The 23,470-nt window shown below is 37.6% G+C and overlaps 1 protein-coding gene and 1 long non-coding RNA gene across 2 annotated transcripts in view; both read left to right on the top strand.

The window, feature by feature from the left end:
* Positions 1-3,035: 3,035 nt before the first annotated feature.
* Positions 3,036-7,440, top strand: LOC121233860. The gene is made up of 3 exons (XR_005934145.1): positions 3,036-3,135; positions 5,103-5,174; positions 7,366-7,440. It is a non-coding gene; the product is annotated as an uncharacterized LOC121233860 (long non-coding RNA).
* A 412-nt stretch (positions 7,441-7,852) lies between these two features.
* The window catches only part of LOC115352081 (mucin-5AC-like), a 51,311-nt gene continuing 35,693 nt past the window's right edge, over positions 7,853-23,470 (top strand). Inside the window, 21 exon segments of the mRNA XM_041129342.1 lie at positions 7,853-7,901; positions 8,480-8,741; positions 9,774-9,888; positions 10,379-10,469; positions 10,879-10,991; positions 11,494-11,710; positions 12,053-12,178; positions 13,226-13,343; positions 14,188-14,326; positions 16,105-16,215; positions 16,636-16,705; positions 17,494-17,631; positions 17,716-17,880; positions 18,631-18,725; positions 19,753-19,879; positions 20,453-20,708; positions 21,319-21,368; positions 22,013-22,113; positions 22,247-22,398; positions 22,941-23,079; positions 23,181-23,294. Coding sequence (XP_040985276.1) covers positions 7,853-7,901; positions 8,480-8,741; positions 9,774-9,888; positions 10,379-10,469; positions 10,879-10,991; positions 11,494-11,710; positions 12,053-12,178; positions 13,226-13,343; positions 14,188-14,326; positions 16,105-16,215; positions 16,636-16,705; positions 17,494-17,631; positions 17,716-17,880; positions 18,631-18,725; positions 19,753-19,879; positions 20,453-20,708; positions 21,319-21,368; positions 22,013-22,113; positions 22,247-22,398; positions 22,941-23,079; positions 23,181-23,294 — 2,748 coding nt within the window.

A 23,470-nucleotide genomic window follows, 5' to 3' on the forward strand; every position in this document is an offset into this window, starting at 1 on the left:
AACTAGGGACAATCAGAATGGTACTTCAGCTGAATGCAAATCCTAAAGTCCCAGCACCAATTCTGGAGCTTAAACTCAGCCTCAGAAGTGGGCAAATGACCAGCCAAGAAAAGCCCAGCAGGCAGATCCTTGTTAATTTGCATTTTAGCGCTGGCACAGAGGAAGTGCCATAGTTTCTATCAATTACAAATGTTTTTGTCCTTCCCTCGAAATGAAGCTACTCCAATATAGCACTAGGTGGACTAGACACCTTCTGCATGTCTCTACAAGTCCATCATTCTAACTCTTAGAAATATAAATGGAGACACTGATTTCAATCATTACTGCACCTGGAAGTTAACTAAATTTGCTAGTACATTTTATTTGCATTCTACAGAGAGGATGTATGAAAATGAGATATGATGGTCTCATTTTTTCTTATGAAGAACCAGATTCAGAAATCATGAGAAAGATGTGTGAATTAATATCATCACCATGGAGCATTTGATCATGTAGGATTAAAAAGAATGGATCTGAAAATGCTAACAACTCTTTTACTGAAATGTTTCATTCAATTTAATATTGCAGATGGAGAGAGTAGGAATATGATCCCATGAAAAAGAAAGAGAAGCTATAGAAAGAAGTGTCAGAGTTTTCAGATCAAATGCAATGTCAGAATCTTTTATAATTTCTGTTTAAAAAAACCCCAAACTGTACATCAATAATTTTTTCTAACATATTAATACTTCTGCTTATGCAGTCAGCTGTACACTGGTTTGATTATAAACAGTTACACAAATCTGGACATGTTACTCCAAACCAATCTTAACAAAAATATTCTCCCATGTCACTTGTGTAGGTCTATTGAGTGAATGGAGGTGAAATACAATTTGAAAAGAAATTATTTCTGTGAATAATTAGTAATACTACTAAATTAATTTTACCATAAATATTTGGAAATTATTTTTGCAAGTCACATATTTTGATACATTTTATAATAATTTCTGAAAAGAATCAGCACAAGATAATGGAAGTTAACATGGCAAGAGGATTAATTAATGAAGTAACTACTTAGAAGTGTAAGGATAATGTGATCCATGACATGAAAGAGATTTGAGACTTTCAGCCAAAAATGCAGACATAGGGAAACACTTTTAGTGGTGCCTTAAAGCTCAAAGGGGTTAAATTTAACTGTAAACCAGTTTCAGCCTAATTTGTGATGGCCATACAAAGGGAATGATCAGTAGTGACCAAACTTGGATCTCTGATGGGTCATAGTACTTCCCTGAACATGCAGAAAATGTTAACCTGTGTATATGAAACCACAGCATAGCAACTGCTGATATGAATTATTTTTCAGTGGTAGGAAATGTAATGATTCATAAAGCATATTTTTCTTCTCACCAGCAAAATCACTCAATAAGCTTATGTATGTTACCCAGCTGACTTTACCATATTATTTTATAATTACTTTAATTACGCATCAGTTATATCCATTAAATTTTTTCTTTTTTAGATCTTCATCCTGGAACATTGATAATAACTGTTAGAGGCAATAACATTTCCCTTAAATTTTCACTGCATATATTTCTGTATATACAAGTATCCTGTAGTCATCTTCTTTCTAATTAAATAATACTAATAGGTAAATTCTACAGACTTATACATCAATAAAGTTGCCATAGGTAAAACTTCTTACTGAAATTGACCAATTCTTTTCCTCAACACTTCCAATTTTATTTGGTTATGTCACTTTTATTTAAAAATAAATAACTAGTTGTACTTTTAAAATGTTCAGGAAAGACAGCATCTTGCTTCTGTTTACTGTTTTCGGAAAAAAAAATGTGCCTTTTATTTCTCTCTGAATGTGAAGTTACTTCCTCAAATATAACTGCTCCAGCAGAGAGAATACATATTGTTTTTCAGAAAAAAGTCATAGAAAATCATGTCTGAAGGAATCTTAAATGGCCATTTAGACTATTCCCCTGCCCCAGGGCACTATCAATAGCACTTACACCATTCTCAGGTAGGTGTTTTTCTAACTTGTTCATAAAAACCATCAGTGATGGAAATTCAACAGTCTTCTTGGGCAACCTATATGAGTACTTCACCATCCTTGCAAAAAGAAGCTTTCTCCCCAACACCTAACCTAAACTTCATTCCAGTTTTAAACCTAATTATGTCTTGTCCTCTTGCCAGAGAATATGGAGACTGTCCCAGTACCACCTTCTTTGCAGGAACTGTTTGATCCCATGTGGGATTATGGGATCCATCCTCCTACTGAAAGACTGTGTTTCTCTATACCCCAGGGTAAAACACTAGAAAAGATCAATTCACAAGAGTAATATAGCTGTAAATAAATATATTAACTTATTCACAAAACATTGTTCACTCTCTCATTGTTCCTAAGATAAGGAACATTCCAAAGGACATCCTTGCAAATCAATCTTTTTGTGTTTCTAAGAACAGCAATCACCAAGAAAATCTATATTTTTTAATTGTAGGTAGAATCAATCTAATTTGTTATGGTGAAATCATGTTTACTCAGAAAAGAAACAGCTGAAGTAGCACTAATTAACTCATGAGCAAACTCATTAATGAGCAAACTCATTAAAAAAAATCCGTGTCAGACGGAACTTCCTTGGGTTTTTTGAGACGTTGTTGCCATCATTTACCATAAGGAGGAAAATTTTAAAAAAGTGAAGTAATTAATTCCAAGCTCCTGCTCAAAAGTCACTCAGAACTCCCTCAAATTGTATTTATCCCATAATATATAACAATTTGGGAAGACTAAGCCTGAGCAAAAATTCTTCCTGCTCACTTCTTGATATTTCATCAAAAAGACCTGTAGAAAGAAGACTCCTCCTAGAGTGCAAATACCTGAGGGAAAGTCAGAGCATCCTCTATTTACCTGTGCACCTGCAAAGGAAAACTAAAATGTCTGAAGCCCCACCTTTTAAGAACCTTGTGAAACAGTCTGGGAACTGAGCCAAAACCTACTCTCTCACTATATAAGGCTCGGGAGCAGACAGGTATTTCCTCAGAGGCAGGTTGTTCGGTAGTTTCTACTGGACTTCCAGAAGATGGGCACAGGTGGTGGGACACGAATACTGCTACGGATATCAATACTAGCACTTGCCTTCATACAGATCAGAGGTAGGAAGATTCACTTGCTTGGCATTTTTACTATTTTAAAGAATTTATAACTTGCTTTGGAGTTTGAAATGGTTTTTTTTCCTTGGCTTTGTGAAGCTAATGAACCTGTTACCTTTATGCAAGATTTTCTTTTCTGTTACAAATACTTTCCTTCCTAAGAAGAAGAAATTAACTGTCTTGAAAATTTGTATTGCAGCCTATGCTCTCATCCTATTTTCTCCAGTTGAAATCTGGAATAGCTCCACTGAATTCAGTAGAACTCACTCGGAACTCACATTTCTACCAAAATGCCTCAAGATTTGCATTTAGCTTTTGATGTCCTCTTCAAGGTGGTACGGCATTTCTAAATGCACAAACCAAAAGGTGCAAAAGTGGCTTTAGGAAGGAACAAATCAGTGGAGTCTGTCTGCATGCATTATTAAAGACTTTGTTTTATCAGCTGATGATACAGTACTGAAAAAAGGAGAGATTTTGCTTGAAAAACATTGGACAACATATTTTTGAAAGTTCATCTATTCTTGCACATGAGGTTGCATAAAATCTTAGAGCACAGGGTTGTTTTCTGATGGGCTGAAAACAAATGGAGTTGCCTTAAATATTCTAAGAAAGCATTTAATACTCACAGATGAGTGGAAACCTTTTTTACATATACTTCACCTGTTCATGTCCCTTAAAGCTCAAGGTGACAACAATGTTAGTTTTTAGTGCATTTTGATCTCAGATGCAGATCCTATTGTATTACATTACTTTTTCCTACTTCCAGGTAATTCCACAGTAACTTATGTTAAAAAGTGGTGGTGTCAAAGAATAGCCCATCCAAAGACTAGCTGTAGCATTACCACACCATGCAATGGAAACAGGAATCTGCGATGCATATGGCATGAGGCAGAGTGTTGGAGCCATACAGTGCATGGTGAGAGAAGCAAAAAGCTCTCTGAGGCTAGGCTGTGGAGGAGCCCAGAAGCACTGCATGGTTCATAGCTTAAAAACGGGCACAGCATGTCCTTCCAACGCTAGCTGCAGATCGTTAGCAGGTGCGAAAAGGAAGGGACTTGGGGAGCTCCCTGCAGTTCCTATTTCAGCATTAGCCCCTCCAGCAGTGCTGCCCTCAGACTGCTCTTGCTGTGGGCTGCAGCAGAGGGTGAGCTTGCCGCCTTGGTGTTCTCTGGCCAGCGTAGCCTCCCCTGCAGCCTGCCCGCTGATGAATTCTCACTAAGCGGTGCATTAAAAGCCCCCCTGGCCCCTGCAGATCTTGTGTGTATTCCTATTCTGATGCTGCCGTGGAATGGAGTGAGAAATGGTTTCTTTGCTGGAAGCAAAAAGGTTTGCTTTGGGGCAAAATCAACAGTCACAAATATATCTATTGGAAAGGCCTATTTCTTTGTGTGGCTTGTGCTTTTGTGTTTATTTTCCTTCTGCTGCTTATTACAAAAGTGCTTGAAACTGTAAAATACAGAGTAACTTTGGCTTTCAGTAAAAGAGGACAGAGATCAGTCCTCTAACTCTAAAATGAATTCCTCCTGTAAAAAAGGACCTATTTTTAAAGCCCTCTGGCTAGACAAAGGGTTTTACTGATGCTTAAAGCACACAGTGATCATAAAAACTAAGCAAATGAAGTCCTTTATCTGAAAAGCTTGTAAGGACATCCAGGGATACTGTGACAATAACAGAATAAGGATCTGCTCAAATTATAACAGGCATGTTTTTGATGCTTCCCTGCAGTAATTTATTAGCAAAAAAAAAAAAAAAAAAAAAAAAAAAAAAAAAGCTGAAGAAGAAGTATGTGGCTATGGTGGTTACATGTAGCAAAGGTCTTGATGCAAATCTGACCTCCTGTACCTGAATATAGCTTTGCTTGGTTTTGATATACTGACTGTTGAATGTTTAAACAGATATAATTCAGAAATGATGAGGGAACTCAAGAAAATTAGCTTTAACATTTTCCTCCTCCATTCTTCTTGATGCAGTTCAAGCCCAGGATGATGAACAACAAACAAAATCAAACTATGTTTCTTCATCCACCCTGCAGCGACAAAACAGTAAGTATTTTTATACTGATCTATTTTTAAGATTTTGTCCCAAATTAAATTGATAAACACTAAGATTACTAGAATCTTCTTATTCCTAGCTAGAACATACTTTTCCTGCCCCTGTCCCCCCCCCCCCAAAAAAAAAAAAAAAAGGAGAGAGAAATCCTCTGGACAATACCCAATTCCCAGCCAATCTCTGACTGCTGTAAACTGGAGAACTTCCTCTGAGATCTGGCCCAGTGGATCTGGTCTACCGATATGATACAGTTATCTAATCTTTAACTTCATGAAAGGTACACACCTTCTATCTAAAAGTGTATTTTCAGAAGAGGTGTGTGTATACATACATATAACCAAGGTACTTGATAGTGGGTAATAAAAGATACATTTTTTTATGCTGTGTCAAGATGACTGCGTCACGGGAGAATAAGAAAACTGTAACTACGTTAAACATTAGAATAACTAAGCACTACAAGATCATGCATGACACAACTGTACAGAGCAAACACCATAACTGTACCGAGCAAATTAAGGGTGGAAGGATACAATACTGACTGGTATATTAGTAATGACAGGCTGAAACAATTAATCATTAAGCCTGCCCTGCAATCTGCAATTTATTAGGTCACTAGCTGGCAATTAAAATAATGATAAAACCAAAATGGAAGTGTACCACAAATTATTTAATAATAGTGAGTGTGTTTAATTATTGGAACAGATTGTCAAGGATGGTAATATGTGTGCTTTCCCTTAAAATCTTTACATCAAGACTAAATGAGATTGTCTTTCTAAAACACATATCTGTCTCAGCGATGTTTTCTTGGTCTAAATGCAGAAGTCAATGGCTGATATTGCACAATCTGCAGTTTGGAAGTCATCAAATTCTAGAGTTTTGATACTTTCAAGGGAGAAACTGCATCAATTCCTCATTCTCATGTTAAGAAAATCACGTTCCAGGTTCTTTAAGTATTCTATCCCTTTCATTGCTGGATCCAAAGAGAAAACACTGGATTTGGACATGGAAAATTTAGGGCTGGATCCTACCAATAAAAGTCTTTGCATGAAAAGCACATGACTAAAGTTTCACAGAATTTAAACTGCTTTTTAAAAAGTCTGCTTAGGGTTGGTTGTACAAAAGTGCAAGTCTCAGCACAAAGAAAGATATGAGCTTCAGAAAAAAACAGCTCCTGTTTCTCATCCTCACCTTCTAATATACTTCAGTAACTTTCTGCTTCTCAGAGTACTGAGAAGCAAAGGTTCAGACATAGACATTAACACTGCTTTTTCCGCATCACTATTACAACACTGTGCTCTAAGGATCAGATTGCTGCTTTTGAGTTCAGAACATCAGGGCCAGCATCAAATAGATGTCTTGAACAAATAATGAAAGAAACTACTACAGCCAAAGGGCATGGTCTTTGGACTTTGGCTGTTAGTGAAATATATAGAAAGATGGAACACAAAGCATTGTGCAAAATCCTCCAATAAAACCTTGTGGAAACTTCCCCTAGAGTGTAACTAGTAGTAGGTGTCTTGGTTTTGGCTGGGACAGAGTTAATTTGCTTCCTAGTAGCTGGTACAGTGCTGAATTTTGGATTTAGTATGAGAATAATGTTGATAACACACTGATGTTTTAGTTGTCGCTAAGTAGCGCTTATCCTAAGTCAAGGATTTTTCAGTTTCCCATGCTCTGCCAGTGAGGAAGTGCACAAAAAGCTGGGAGGGAGCACAGCCAGGACAGCTGAACCGACCTAGCCAAAGGGATATTCCATACCATAGGATGTCATGCTCAGTATATAAACTGGGTGGAGTTGGCCAGGAGGGGCCAATGGCTGCTCGGGGACTGTCTGGGCATCAGTCAGTGGGTGGTGAGCAATTGCATTGTGCATCACTTGTCTTTCTTGGGTTTTATATCTCACTTTTTGTTATCTTCCTTTTCATCACCATTATTATTATATTTTATTTCAATTCTTAATCTGTTCTTATCTCAACCCATGAGTTTTACTTTTTTTGTCCCAATTCTCCTCCTCACCCCACCGGGGTGGGGGGAGGAGTAAGCGAGCAGCTGCATGGTGCTTAGTTGCCTGTTGTGGTTAAACCACAACAGTAGGAAATGTTAATCAATAAAGAGACTAGGCAATCTCTATCCATTTTTTAGGACTTCTAATAAGTTTAAACTTGATCATTTTTTCCCCCTTAGATTTTCCACCAGCTTTGAAATCCCAAGAAGTGAAAATCATTCCAACTTTTCAAAACACACTGAAAGTAAAGGGTGAGTTAAACAAATGTCATGGTTCAGATATCTGTGTTCTTGTTGATCACACAGGAAGACCATGGAGTGACTGAGGAGATTAATAAACCATGTAAGATCCTTTAGCATCATAAAATAAAAAATTAACAAGAAAAGTAGCCAGTTCATCAGGTAACAAGGATAATCTAAATGTGACTCCAGTACTCAGCCTGCATTTTGTTAATATGATGTAGCTGTAAAAAAAAAATTAAAAAAAATTTAAATTTTATATATCTAAAAAAGTATAAATAATACTGGGATAAATCGTGTACAATATTTCCAGTAAAGAGAAGGAAATATTAATGTGTACAAAACACTAGTGAGACACCTTACCTAGGGTATAGGGTACAATTCTAACTAGCCGTGTTCAAGCAGGGTGAGTGTAAATCTGGAAGAGATGCAGAGAGGGACTGTGAGGATAATCAGGGAGATAGGAGACCGTGCTTGTAAGGAAATTAAGACTGAAAAGAGATAAGTGATTTCTATAATGGGTGGGGGTAGGAGCAGAGAGGTGGAACCCCTTCAAGGTGAAGTGTAACACTGGCACAAGAACAGCCAGGCATACAAGAGACAGGAATATGTTTTGGAAAATGCTGGCAAAAGTCTTCCAGCTGTTTGAAGGGTGTGGCTATGAGTGGCCTTCCCTAGCAAGAGTACCAGCTAGTTTTAAACTAACTTTAAACTGGTTTTATTGTGAAACTTCATACCGGTTTTAGAGCTTCATATGTTTAGGAAAGGATTTATAGAATATGGCTGTCAGCAGAACCAAAGTGTTGGACATAGTGACTCGGGAGGTCTCTTCCAATCTTAGGCCCTCTATCACTATGCAAAACAGATTAAACACAAAAGATAACTGAACTAAATAAATAACAGATCGATAAAAAAAATAGCTTGACAAGAAGGAAAACAGAAGATGGGCTTTTGGACAGAGGCTAGTGAAAGAAATAAAATGGGAAAAGCAACTAAAGGGAGGGTATCTACAGGAAATTACAGAAAATTCTTACTGCTTATTTTGAATCCGCAGCTGGCAACCCCTCTCACAATGGCCGTGTGTGCAGCACATGGGGTAACTTCCACTTCAAGACCTTTGATGGGGACATCTTTTACTTCCCTGGGGTCTGCAATTACATCTTTGCATCCAACTGCAAATCTCCCTATGAGGACTTCAACATCCAGATTAGGCGTACAATGGTGGAAAATGCTACCAAGATCACTCACGTCATCATGAAGCTGGAAGGAGCTGTGATTGAACTGACCTGCGACTCTGTCCTGCTTGATGGCAAATCGTATGTTCGTAACTTGAAACTGCCATCACTGCTCTTGCTCCCAGTGGGCTCTTTGAGCGAGCGTCCTTTTCCCTCATTTGATCTCACATTGCTCCCGAGCAGCTGGGGGGCTCAGGTCCTTCCTGAAGTATTAACAAAAATAAGGGCCTGACAGTGAGCTAAGTGCTGCTTCTGCAGATTATCCCTGTGTCCATTTTGTTCAGATAAGCTATATCCCAGATGTTGCCCCACTGCTACAATTGTGTGTGTATATATACAATTGAGTCTGTAAGTTGGATTCAGTCAAAATGTTAGGTTTTTACACTCTAAGTTTCTACTTTCCATTAATTTTACCAGAACAGGATCCTTGAGAGGAATTTTTAATGGCTTTTGTCCTTGCACTGAACACTATGCAGTTAAGCAGTGACTGCAGCTTGTACCTGCACTCATTTAAAATGAGCTAGTCTGGAAACTTGCTAACTGTGTAGCAATGGTAGCACTGACTTTGGCATAGGGTGTGAAACCTGTCCAAAAGGCTGGGTAAATATTTGGGCAGCTATCCCACAGTGAGTTGTGCATTATAGCAGCTACGTACAGTGAGCTAAAGGTTATCTTGGGTACACCTTTATGAATGGCACTCATATCACAGAAAGCTTAACAAGTCTATCCCTTTATTATCAAGGACTTTAAGGAGTAAATAGCAATATCCTGAAGCATACTGCCTGCAAAACAGAACCACCCAGCACTTTATTGACCAATACAACCGAAGACACATGCCAACTTTTTACCTAGCAAAACACCATTAACAGAGAGAGCCAAAAGGAACAGCAGGGAAAGCAAGGCTGATCCATTTGCACAATGAGATGTAATTGCATAGGAACCAGCCAAAATGTTTCAAACGTGTTGTCTGTATTTAGTTACTGCTCTGACTAATTTCCTCACCTATGTATGTATGTTGAAGCTTCTCAAAGAGAATGAGAAAGGATATCAGTGTGGATATTCAATGGATATTCTGTCCCTACCCCCTGCTGAATTATGGTGATCTTTCCCCAGGGTTCAGATGCCCTACAGCCATATGGGAGTCTTGATAGAGAGAAGTAACAGCTATTTGAAAGTTTCTGCCAAGTTAGGACTGACCTTCCTCTGGAATAAAGAAGATGCCCTCCTGGTAAGCAAACATCCAAAACATGGCAGAAAGCCTGTATTTTGAAAATAGTCAGTTTACATCTTTGCAGTCTTAATCAGCCAGGCAGGCATTAGTTACTTTTGGATCTGTGTCCATTTTTAGTGTATTGTTCTGTCTTCCAGTCTTCTCCCAGTTTCCCTTTTTTTTTTTTTTTTTTTTCACCATCCAGCTCAGCTCAGGATCAATAGGCCCCCCCCAGTTATAAAGTTTCCACCTCACAGTGAAGTATTGCTCAGATTCGAGACCTGGCAACGCGCTGTTGTTCACAGCCCCAGAGCTAGAATAAGACCAACCTTTTCTTGGTGGCCACTGACCTTCCCAATGGTGCCTACCTTGTTACCACACAACACAGTCTGCACAGCATACATATGTCAAACTTTGAGTACATAAGCAATGTTGGTGTAGGCTGTGTTCCTAACCATCAAGGCTGACATTACTATGAACCTAAGCTCTCTTTCCTCATTTCTTTTAGGTGGAACTAGATAAGAAATATGCCAATCAAACTTGTGGACTTTGTGGGGACTTCAATGGAATTCCAATTAGCAATGAATTTATTTCAGAGAGTAAGTAATAAAAAGCATTATGAAGTATTGGTGCTTTGTTTTTCTTTCTTTTAGTAGTATAGTGTAACATAGGTTGTGGCTTGTATTAACTGCAAAACTAGTGATACTTCTTCAGGCATTTCTATGATGTCAGTTATGTATATAGTCAGGGCTTTGAGATTTATTAGGCTGCTTCCATCACTCTTAGATCTTTTAAGATTTGCCACATGCAACTTTCAACTTGTTTTCAATAGTTAGGATCCAGTTCCTTGTGTACCTTCTTCATCTCCTTTTGCCTTTCATATTATAATGATATTATTTGGTAATCACTGTTCATGTCATAGTGGGTAGTGTCACAAAAGAAAATATCTCCATGCAAAAGCCAGTAAACCAGTAAATATTATTCTAATATTTGGACTGCTTTTTACAGACACAAAACTGACTCCCATTCAGTTTGGGAATAAGCAGAAGATGGATGGACCCACAGAGCAGTGTGCTGATCCTATTCCTCCTATTGTTCCAGTGAACTGCTCAGCTGAATTTGTAAGAACCACCTCGCTTAAAATTTGTTTTCTCAGTGTAAAACACATTCTTCCTGTCTTTGGAGAAAATTTGTTAGAATTGAAAAAAATATAGTATGAATATGACTCAATCATTGGTCTGGAAAGAAAATTTTTCTAAATTTAATTTTTTATTCTTTGCTAAAGTGAATGCTAAAAAGTCGCATTCCCCTTCCAAGAGAAGACTGGATATTTTCAAGAAAGAGAAATTCACTGGGGTTGTCTTAATACAAAGAAACTGTATAATGCTTGGAAAGTCACCTGACCTGAAAGTAGCTCAAGATATGGGAAGATATGGGAGTTAATCAAAGGAGTTCCATGTGTACTTGCCTTATTGTTGTACCTTTCCCTAAACATCTGCTTCTGGCTACTGTTGGACAGGTTTCTGGACCAGATGGACCTTTGGTTTGTTCTGCTACATGCCTTAAATATTTAGTTTCATATTTTCCAAACCCTTGTTTAACCTTCTCTATTTTCCCTCCTAGGCTTCTATCTGTGAGACAGTATTAACCAGTAAAGCATTTACAAGCTGTAATGCACTTGTGAATGTCCAGGACTATATTGAAACTTGCACACAAGACCTATGCCACTGTGATAGCTCTATGGCTGACTTCTGCATGTGCAACACCTTTGCTGAGTACTCCCGGCAGTGCGCTCATGCAGGTGGACAGCCTCTGAACTGGAGAACCTCAGGACTCTGTCGTAAGTATCTCGGGAATGGACTTTCACCTGTGCTTACTACCCATATCTAGTAAACTTCAAATAAGTGAATTTTTTTCCTAAAGATGACAGCTGTTTAAAGGTGCATGTAATTCTCATGAAATCAATTTTAACCTGAGCATACTCAAGACTTTGGAAATATGGAAGTTTAGACGATTTTGCATTACTAAGGGTTTTCAATATATATCAGAAAGTCTAAAATGTTGCAGCCTTCACTTGGATCAGGATTCCCCATTGTATCTTGACAATATCCTAAATTGCGAATACAGTTTCCTTAACATTTCAAAGGAAAAGTCAGCATTATAATACTCTTTCTTCTTTCAGCCAAATTATGTCCTTTCAACATGCAATACCAGGAGTGTGGCTCCCCCTGCTCTGACACGTGCAGCAACCCAGAACGATCTGCACTTTGTGAAGATCATTGTACAGATGGCTGCGTCTGTCCTCCAGGCAAGCTTCTTTCCTGCCCATTTTTCATATCCAGGATGGCTAGAGCACTTACCTGCACCCATTTAACAACTTTCATGCTCTGTATCATTCTCATTACATCATCACTGTTATTATCATCAAAGTAATAACTGCATTTCTTCCTTGATACACATGCATCATTTCTATTCAGATTGCTAAAAATGCCCTTTTAAACAACAAATGTGCCTGAGACGTACATAATGACTGAACTGAGAATAAGATACTTCACTTCTAACAATAAGGGGAAGTCTTCTATTCTCAGCATCCATGTTCAGTTCACAGAAAGTATGTAATGTTTAATCACATTTTGCCCACAATGGTAACTCCTGGTGTTGGCGAAGCTGCATCTGGCTCCCCAAATTACCAAACCCTTCCTGTCCAGTGCTGCATGTCTAAACAACAAGAAGCTGAGAGAGCACTACACAGTGCGTAAAATCTGGTGCTTCAGAGAATTATGCATGAGAACTGAATATCACTACAAGACAAACAATGCAAATGTGTTCTTTTTGTGCATGCTTACTTCTGGGGTTGAGAATTGTTGCTCTTGTGAGTGACTGCATGGTAGGATCTTCACCCATTGCAGCTCTTCTGCCCATCCTCCATGACATCTCACAGAATTCATCAGCACTTGTTTGTATAATAGCACTGACTTGTCTTAGATAATCCTCTGCCTTTGGGTATAGAAATATTTACTGTACAAATATGTCCCTGGGCAGTCTCACAAATGGTTCATCTATTCCACCTCATTATCTAGTAATTTTCATCCTAATTCTATTCTAATGAAGTCAACGACAGAAAGGTATTTCCCTAGAGGTCTCTTTCAATCACCCTAAGATTTTAGATAGACTTCAATGGAACATAGCCCTTCAATCCCTACATAGCTGGCATCCTATTATTTTAAAGTACTTTCTATTCATTTTCTGTGTAATACAGAAGAAATGGAACATGCTTTCAGGCATCTGCCAGATACATGTACAAAAGCAGGTTCTGCAGTGCATAGAATAAGTAACAGACCATTTCTTTCCCTAGGAATGGTATTTGATGACATTAATGGTGCTGGCTGCATTCCCCGTCAAGAATGTTACTGTACCTATGAAGGCGAAACTTACGCTCCTGGTGCTTCCTTCTCATCTAAATGCAGATCATGGTAACATACTCTTTCTCATACTTTTTTTCTTAGGTGCATTACCTGAACATTTTGAAGACAGGGAAAAATTACTAATTTCCCCTTAAAAAGAAATGAGGAACTACTTATCAGCTGAACTTCCTTGATTACACATTTTTAGAGGATACTTACATCTCTGTTTTCTCCTCACACTTAGAAGCAAAAATTTGAGTTTACATATAGGTACTCCAGTTTCAAGACCAATCAGTTAAAGGAGACAATCAAATTCAAATACCAGAAGTGTTTAAAAATGCAAATTGCTGTGTTGCATCCTTTGTAGCACTGTAGTGTAATACTAGGATGCTCAGGTAAATACTATGGAGGACGTGACATTTAGGGACATGTGGCATTAGACAGAGTGGGAGATAACATTTGAGAGGCATGTTTGACAGATATGATATATATTTTTAAAATATCACTATAATTACTGAAGTATCATTGCATAAGTGTATGCAAATGCACCTAACTATGAATACAAGAACCACAAACATGCATGTTATTTTCCAAGAAATACTTAGCATGTTTGAAGCTTAAGCCATGCTAAGGAAGATGAGGGGCGATCCTTCATATGCAGCAGAATGGATGCCAGGTTCACCAAGACTGAATTCTGTCCAAAGACTGGAAATGAACAGCAATATATAAAACATTATCACTAATATAAATGTGCCTGCCCCATATTTATTCTGAGATTTCAAAGCAATGTTGGTTTCTTTGACAGTATGATCAATGCTTCAAGAGGAAAATTAAGGCATCAACTGCCCCTATTGTCTCTTATTTCATTTATACTTGCATTACCCAAGGTTACTGAATGCTTTCTTCATTTCAGTACCTGTGCTGGAGGTGAATGGTCTTGTATCACCCAGTCATGCCCTGGATCTTGCAGTATTGAAGGAGGCTCCCACATTTCAACGTTTGATGAGAAATATTATTCCTTCTTCGGAGACTGTAGCTATGTCCTAACAAAGGTAAAAATGAGTCAGAATCCTTGCTATAAAGCAATATGCTAAAGGAAATTTTTTTAATTATATATAATGTTGTTTAATTAAAACTACTGGCAATCACATCAACTTTCTGAAATTTAGAGGTTCCACATGGAGCCTTAAATGCATTTCAGGGGGCTTTCTGTTAGGGTTATACTAAATAAACATATTGTAGTAGTTTTGTGTTCTTTGATCATCATTTAAGAATTGCACTGAGTTTTTAGGTTCCATGAAACAATCTCCATGCTTCCCATTAATTTTTTAATTAAATATTGCCTGTCTGGTGTTTTATAACTACTTCTTTCTGAGCAATGTGTTTATTGCATCCATTGGTACTGTCCTTTTTGTCATAGTTAATATAGTTCAATGGTTTATTTGATTAACAGTATTTGTAAAGGAATTATTATTATACAGCATTCATGTGAGAGGAGTTATTTCATTAAGATGATCAACCTTCCAAACAGTCTTCCCCAATAAACACTGAAGATTCTAGAGTTTAAAAGCAAAAAGTTAAGTTGTATGTGTATTCTAAAACTTGAATTAGAAATTGATGGCTTACAAAAATACCTAAGATTTACTAGAGTTTTTTAGATTAGTAGGGACTGAGTTCTGAGTAGATATATCTAAAATAATGACTACAGATTTGCAGATTTTCAGAACCCTAGGTATATTTGATGTTTATTTGTACTGGATGAGTGATGTAAACAATTTTCATAAAAACTTCATATTATATAAAATCTGTTCTCAAAAAGCTGCAACTGAATGTTACCAAGAAAGAGAACTGTAAAAACTTAGAAATTAGCTAGAATGAGGTAATTTAGAAATAGATTAGACTAAATCAATGAAACTTTTTGATGAGTTTCACGAGCACTGGGCTCAATCTACAATGGGAGCGTAGATCAGACTTACATGCTAAACTCACCTTTTGGCACCAACACATAAAATTAGATTCTCAGAGGCTTTGGAGGTACAGAAAACCCCTAAATGTGGACACAAAAGGTCAAAAAGCCCACAATTTTAACATTAAATTTCCAGATGGCTGTAATTCTGCAACTCAGCTGTCCTTAATTTAATCTTCATTACACCAAGAAAATGATAAGACACATTCAGAATCACAGCCTTCTGCATGTTTCCCTGTAACGTCTTGGCCATTAGGCACACTTTGAATATACCTTACAGAACAGAGTCCAATGAAAATCAGAACCAAGAGAAAAACTGAATTTTGCCTTTATTCAGGAGCTTAGTGAATAGTGATATTAGCTTAATTTTCTCCTATGAGAGGATATTTAAATGCATATTTCCTACCCGTTAAAAGAATGACCAAATCACCGTTTCTTTGATAATCTATTCAGTGCAGAAAAGAGTGGAAACAATTTCTCTCCTCTCCCAGGTAAACACCATAACCAGTGGGCAAGAAAGGCACACTTTCTTCTTCTTCTCTAGCATATTAAACTAGTATTAACTAAACATTAGGAACTACCATTACCAAAACATCAGTAAGTTTTAATGTTCAGCTTGATATGTCTAACTTGCCCTTGAATGTCAGAAGTAATAAATAACTTCCACTGTGCAGACTGCATGAATGCCACCTTACTTGGTGACTCTATGCATATATGTAAGAACGTATGAGCTGGAAGAAAAGGAATTAACAATAGTTTAAAAGGACCACTTTACTAAGAATGCCATTTGAGTTTGAACCTTTTTAACATAACAATATTTTAATATAACAAATCCTTTTAACAATATATTTTGTTTTCTTCTAGCTCTGTGACAGCAATGAGTTCACTGTTCTGGGAGATATCCACAAGTGTGGCCTGACTGACACTGAGACATGCCTCAAGGGTATAGCTGTCAGCCTAAGTGGAGGACAAACTGTAAGTAGCAAATGTAGACACCTAACATTCTGCAGGGATGTTTTCAAAGCTTAATAGACAAGTAGTTTGCAAATGACACATAACAGCACGCACAGGAAATCTGCACTCTTTTTTTTGTTGTTGTTGTAGCTCATTTGAACATTATTCAAAGAAAAATTTAGCATAAAGGAGATACATTGGAAGTCAAGATCCTAGTAGTTTTCTGTCATTTAGTTGTCTCTGGGTTTTTGCTTGTTTGTTTTGACAGTCAATGAGCCACTGTAATAAAAATTAAAGAAATGGTATAGGAATCAGAACATCATCACAGTCTCCCCCCATTTTTTTTCCTTTATCCTGAAGAATACTAGATAGAAAATATTTGGAAAGTGTTTTACCTTTCCTAAATATGCTTGAAAAATCTTTGTCTTTTCTTGTGGACAGAACATAGTGATCCAGCCTTCTGGCAGCGTATTTGTAAATAAGATCTACACACAGCTGCCATTCTCTGCAGGTAAGTTCCTCTGGAAGATTTCTGTAACTTTTCTCTTTTTTGACTTCAAAATGTTATTACATCATTTAATCTAAAGCCAAATTTTACCTTTGGTTACACTGCAGCAAAACCAAGGTACTCCAATAGAGCATAGTCTCTCATTTTTTAAGTAATAGGGTTTGCCTGTTTAACTCTTATAATTTTAGCAAACTTATGGTCTAATTTTAGCAATATCTAATTAAATGGAGATTCAATTCAAGCAAATAGCATCACTGCACACTTCCAGATCCAAACATTGCCATAAGAGAGGAAAGAAAAATTCTGATATGCAGCAGGACTCCAATATCTCAAGTTGTTTAGTTTCCTGTGTTCCCTCTGTCCCTTTGCTTAGTGCACATTTACCACTGGAGAGTTTCTCTCATGCCAGTTCTTCTCAGATACTACTGCACCTGAACAGAAAGCAAACCATGAAAGAACAGAATAGGTCCAGGTTGGAGTCTAGCACTAAATCATGCTATGTAATTTCCATCAAGCAAATGTGGTCTTTTAAATAGCAACAGAAGTGTGTGTTCTTCCCCTTATTTTAAAATACCTGACAGAAAGTGGAGGGGGTTTATACATTTGTTGTTTAGGGTAAAGACAGTCTGTTTTGGTGCTGGATTTAAATCCCATATGGATCATTTTCCCCCCAGTTCTTCAGAAATTAGGATCATATCAAACACAACTGTAGAATCTCTCGACATAATGAACAGTCATTTCAACTGCTCATCTTGTATGAAATTATAACTCTTATGTTCTTATGTCCCTAGCGAATGTCACCATCTTCAGACCATCATCTTTCTTCATCATTCTGCAAACAACTTTTGGTCTTCAGCTACAGGTTCAGCTCATGCCTCTCATGCAACTTTTTATAGACTTAGACCCATCACATAAAGGGCAGACCTGTGGTAAGTGATCTTATCGTAACAACTGCCTTCCTCAGTATGCTTCATTCTGTAGGAGATTTACACAGCCTATCTGCTTCCTTTTAGGTCTCTGTGGAAACTTCAATGACATGCAGACAGATGATTTCAAAACCACCAGTGGTGTAATAGAGGGTACTTCAGCTGCCTTTGGCAATACTTGGAAAACTCGGGCTGATTGTCCTGATGCCAAAAATACCTTTGAGAACCCCTGTACTGTCAGCGTACAAAATGGTAAGCTGAGCATATAGTAACCTCTTGCTGTTCTCTTTTAAGATGGAAAGAAGGAATAAGTTGATCTATCACCAAGTATTTAGCCAAAATAAGCGGACCATTTGCACACACACTATTTTCCTCAGTTGATACTAGAAGTCTTCGATTAATAAATAATAACTAGGATAATATTTTGGATCTTCAAAAATATTTTTTTGGATGAAGAAAGCAAGTGTTTCTGCCAACTTACATAAGGGAAACTGGAACCATACAGCATAGCAGGAATCCATTCCTGGAAAGGACCGATTGTCATACAGGAAAAAAGCTGTGCATAGCCCCACTGAAGGCTGGACACAGTGTGGTCCTTCAACTGTTAAACTGAGAATGAGACTTACAATTCAGAGCTTTGTAGCTCTCAGGCTCCATTTCACCCAATGAAATATGTAAGTTTTGAGCATTCACAAGCCACTGTTCTGTTTTCTGAGATGAACTAGCATATTTTTAATTCAAAATGTGAACCTCCATTTTCAAAATTCAGCTAAGGATGTCTGAGTTTATTCCATGACAACTACCATGAATTAAGAGCATTCAGTTTATGAAGAGTTCATATTCCTGTATAGAGGAAGTGAAAGACTGTGTTTCAGCAAATTCACAGCTGAATTCCATTTTAAAGTTAAGCTCCTGCAATTTCCCTGCAGGAAGTATAGTTACATTGGGACAAGAGTTTAGACAATGAAGTGCAATAGAAATTCTTATGTATTCAATTCACAGACCAGTATGCTCAGCACTGGTGTGGACTGCTCTCTGATACCATGGGACCTTTTGCTGAATGTCACTCAACAGTGAATCCAGAAGTTTACCAGAAGGTACTTGGCTCTTAGCTTTTTTTCCAATATAAAAGAAAAAGACTCAGATTTCTGATACTAACACCTGAGAGAAGAACTTGCCAATTGGGAGGAGATGCATTCATGGTCATTCTTTTCAAGCCAAGGGTTCATTTTTATCTCCACATCATAATAATTACTCCTTTGTAAAGGTACCTTTCTTTCCATTCCCAGGAGGATAAACTTACAGCTGTATTCCTGCTGCCCATATTTTTAGGTACTAACCTAAATGCCTAAGCTAGGAGCTTGGACTCCCTGGACTTCTTATGAGGTCAAAGGACACAAGCTGTCCCTCCTGAGATATGAGGAAAGCTTTAGTCAGAATTTTAACCAGCACTTTGCTTAGTTGCTCTGAACTGCTCTCAGAAGGCTTTTGCATATATCCAAGGACAAGGCAAGAAATGCATGTAAGAAGCAGCAAAGAGATTTAGATAAGATGTGAACAAAAATGTTCTAGGAATTCAAGACGACGAAGCTCTAGAACAGACTGCCTGGGGACTTTACAAAGTCTCCCTGTTACTGGAAATCTGTAAGATTATGTTCAACATCTTCTGGAATGACAATATTATAGTGACCTTGCCCAGCATAGCTACACATTAAATGACTTCTTGTTTTCTTTGTTCCTCTGATGCAGAGAGCCCAAGCTCCTAAGCCTAAGCCCTGAAAGTTGGGTGGCATTCAAATACCCTCTGCTTGTTCTAAGTATGTATGGCACAGTGGCTGCGAACTGAAAGTAGTTGGGAAACCTACCAACACCTGAAAAAGTAAAAAAGAACAAGAAAAAGAAAAAATAGTTTAAAATTGTGGACCTCTAATTACTCTCTCTCCTTGCAAAGACTGTTTTTTTTAAAGTGCTCAGTGAAATCTTCAAGTGAAAAACAGGCATATGTTTGTTTATGCATATGGATTACACTCACTTTTAGCTCTAACAAGCATGACACTAAAAAGTATAGAGCGCCATGGCTTTGACATGACAATCTGACAATCATATGTCATCCTCTGTCCCTAGAACTGCATGTTTGACACGTGTAACTGTGAGAAGAGTGAGGACTGCATGTGTGCTGCCCTTTCCAGCTATGTCAGGGCCTGTGCTGCTAAAGGAGTTGTGATCACTGGATGGAGGAGCAAAGCCTGCAGTAAGTTCTACATCCCTTTGCCTCTTGAAAATGATCATCCAGAATGCCTCACACTGCAGCTCTTGGGGATCCCACAGTAAATTGTGTTAAATTGTGTTTTAAGTATGGCATTGACTTTCAATAATTCGAGAAGGAAGGGAATACCATAAAAGACAAGCAGTAAGCAGGAAGAAATATAAAAAAGAGTCTTTGTTAGATTACTTGCTCAGAGCGAGAAGCAGCAACATGGACCTCAATACCCTTGCAATAGGAATAAAATAAGTGCAGTGTTTCTCAGTTTACTTTCACAAAAAATATGAAAATAGCAATGAAGAAAAAACACACTATGCATTAATATAATTGAACTTTTTTCTTTATTTAACCTGAACAAAACATTTGTATTTGTGACACATTTATAGGAAAAAATTCTGCCCTAGCAGTACAAAAAAAATAATTATACTATCAAGGATATCAGTAAAGTATATGTACATATATTGTAATGTTTATGATATATACTTCACCTCAAATACTGCATTTATACCTACATTGATTCTTAAATGAACTACAAATGTAACTCACCTTTTTACTCTCAAGCAAAATACACCACCTTGTGTCCGAAATCCTTGAAGTACACTTACAATGTCGATTCCTGTCAACCCACCTGCCGGTCTCTGAGTGAGCCTGATGTCACATGCAGCATCAAGTTTGTCCCAGTTGATGGCTGCACCTGCGTAAATGGAACCTACATGGATGAAAGTGGCAAATGTGTGCCTGCTTCTAGCTGTCCTTGTTACTACAAAGGAATGCCTCTGTCTTCTGGAGAAGTTATTCATGACAATGGTGTTGTCTGGTAAGAGATTTGTAAACAAAGGAATGAGAATGGATATTGGCAATCATGGAACCTTATACACGTTATGCACCTATTCAAGTCATATGCATTTCTCTCCCTAAAAATTTCAATTTAAAAAAAAATCACAGATCCTTAAAAATTGTTAGGGCTATCCATGTTCAGAAGATTGTACTTACTACTACAGGAATTCAACAAACCATACTGTGCTGGGTTAGCCTTGGCTAACAGCCAAACTCCCACCCAGTCACTCACTCCCCACCACACATACTTTTCTTATCCATGACTGTAAAAGACTTGTTCGATGGTGAAAAATGCTTCATAATCCCATTACAGATTATTCCCATTATGAATGGAACCTGAACTGTTCTGAAGGACAGTTTTTAAGCAGGCAAATGGACAGAGCAAACCTGTCTTTATGTAGAATTTGCTTGTATTTTTGTCTGCTCTAACATAAAATAATTTTGAATAATACAAACTATCTGATAAAGGACACATTTTCTCTGTTTTATCACACAGTAATTTTTCATTATTTCAAATTCATTAGGAAACAAGCTGAAACTTAACAAGGAAAAGCAAAAACATATCCATTGTCTTTTTCTTTTTTTTATAGCACTTGCACCTATGGAAAGCTGAGCTGCATTGGAGAGAAACCTGAACCAGGTAACATATCACTTAAGATTTTCTTTAATTCTTCCTTTCCATGTTTACCCTTTTCAGTTCTCTCTTTTTTTTTTTTTTTTTTTTTGTCATAATGAAGCAAATTGTACAAGTCTGAAATAAACAAGAAAATGAACTGATGACTTCTGTAATGTAGAGGATATTCCCAAAATGTAAAGAAATACTGTCTTACCTTTCAGATGGCTGAAACAAGTTATAACCCCCTGGGTTACCCAGGGGAAAAGAATACTTGGTCACCTCACTGAACATGAGGAGAAAACCATCCACTTTTAAAATAAAATAAAAGTACTAAAAGCCTAAAAAATACGAAGTAAACCAGGATCTTTGTTTTCTTTTCTCCCCATTTTTTTTTTTTTCTTCCCTGAAAGGAAATGTTTCATGAAGCTAACTAAACATTAATTTCTATGAGTAGTCCAAGCTTAAGCACAAAAACCAGATGAGCATGACTTCAAAACAATATTCAGTTTCTCTTTCTGGTCAAATGCTTTATATTAAGGTACACATATCTCACAAAGGAGTCTTCTTTTTTTTTCCCCCCTTTTTTTTTCTTCAGCCTGCATTAAGGAAACATGAAGATATAAATACATGGTTGATCTCACATTTCTCATGGCTTTTCTCTCTTTCAGTCTGCCTACCTCCCATGGTCTATATTGACTGTGGCAATGCCACTGCTGATGTGGTAGGAGCAGGATGCCAGAAGAGCTGTCAGACTCTAGATATGGAATGCGTAAGTGTAGACTCTTTATACCCAGTTGAAAGCATTTTAAACTAGATCTCTTTTTACAATTACCAGCTCCAGCTTGACTCTTCCATCAGAGAAATAAATGTTTCAAGTCATGTTTTCTATACGGTCCTTACAGTACAGAACCCAATGTGTCTCTGGCTGTGTATGTCCTCACAATCAAGTGTTGGATGGTAAAGGTGGCTGTATAGCTCCAGAAGACTGTCCATGTGTTCATAATGGGAACTCCTACAGTCCAGGAGAATCAATCAGAGTTGGCTGTAATAACTGGTAAGAGCATGTTGAAAAATGTTATTTTCAAGCATCTGAAAGCAAATAGTTTAAGCTCTAGGTGAATTATAGCATTTCACTCTAGCAGTATCAAGGTTTATAGGAAGGAATCCTACATAAGATGATCCACTTAGTACCTAAAAAGCAAGCTCTGCCTGGTTTTTATAGTGGCACTCAGCACAGAAATGGCAAGTGGTCAGAAGAATGATATGGCTTGGATGTTGTATTCATTTGAGTCAAGAAAGCTTTTTCCTCACATGGAATCCCTACATTTCAATACATCCAACAAGATTTGGAAATGTGAAAGATTTAAAGTATTTTCTAACCCAAATTATTCATGACATCATGAAGTAACACAGACTTTGGGTAAATCCCGAAGGCTCTTGAGCTATGCTGCATTTCTGACAATAAGCAAACTTTATTTTTTCAGTATAGGCTTAACACATTTTAAAATCAGATTGATGTACATGGAGGAATGTACATATAGCTATATTGTGTGTATGTCTGGTTTTTACATTTGGAGTGCTTTTTGTCTTATGTAGCACATGTAGAAACAGAAAATGGCACTGCTCTGAGGAACCTTGCCTGGAAACCTGTTCTGTTTATGGAGATGGGCATTACACCACCTTTGATGGCAAACGCTTTGATTTTGAAGGAGACTGTGAATATGTTCTGGTCCAGGTAACAGAGTCCTTCCCAGATTTTTGCACTATCGAAGTACCTTGCATTTTACATATGACCATGTAGCATAGTTAACACTAAATATCATTCCCCTGTTCCAGAACTACTGTGGTCAACAAGGTATGAATCAGGGAACCTTCAGAGTCATCACTGAGAACATTCCATGTGGCACTACAGGAACCACCTGCTCTAAGTCTATTAAAGTTTTCCTGGGGGTAAGTATTTTCTTTAATAAGTTGTACCCCAGGCCTAATGTGCCAGAAGGATGGAACAAGCTGTCCCAGATAGAGAGCATTGCAGAAGTGTTCTCCAAGACAGTGAAAATGTTACTACACTTCTTTGCTCACTACTAATGATTCTGCTCTCTGCTAGAGAAAGCAAAGCAGGGAAT

This window comes from Aquila chrysaetos, chromosome 16, assembly GCF_900496995.4.
Source record: "Aquila chrysaetos chrysaetos chromosome 16, bAquChr1.4, whole genome shotgun sequence".
Lineage (NCBI taxonomy): Eukaryota > Metazoa > Chordata > Aves > Accipitriformes > Accipitridae > Aquila > Aquila chrysaetos.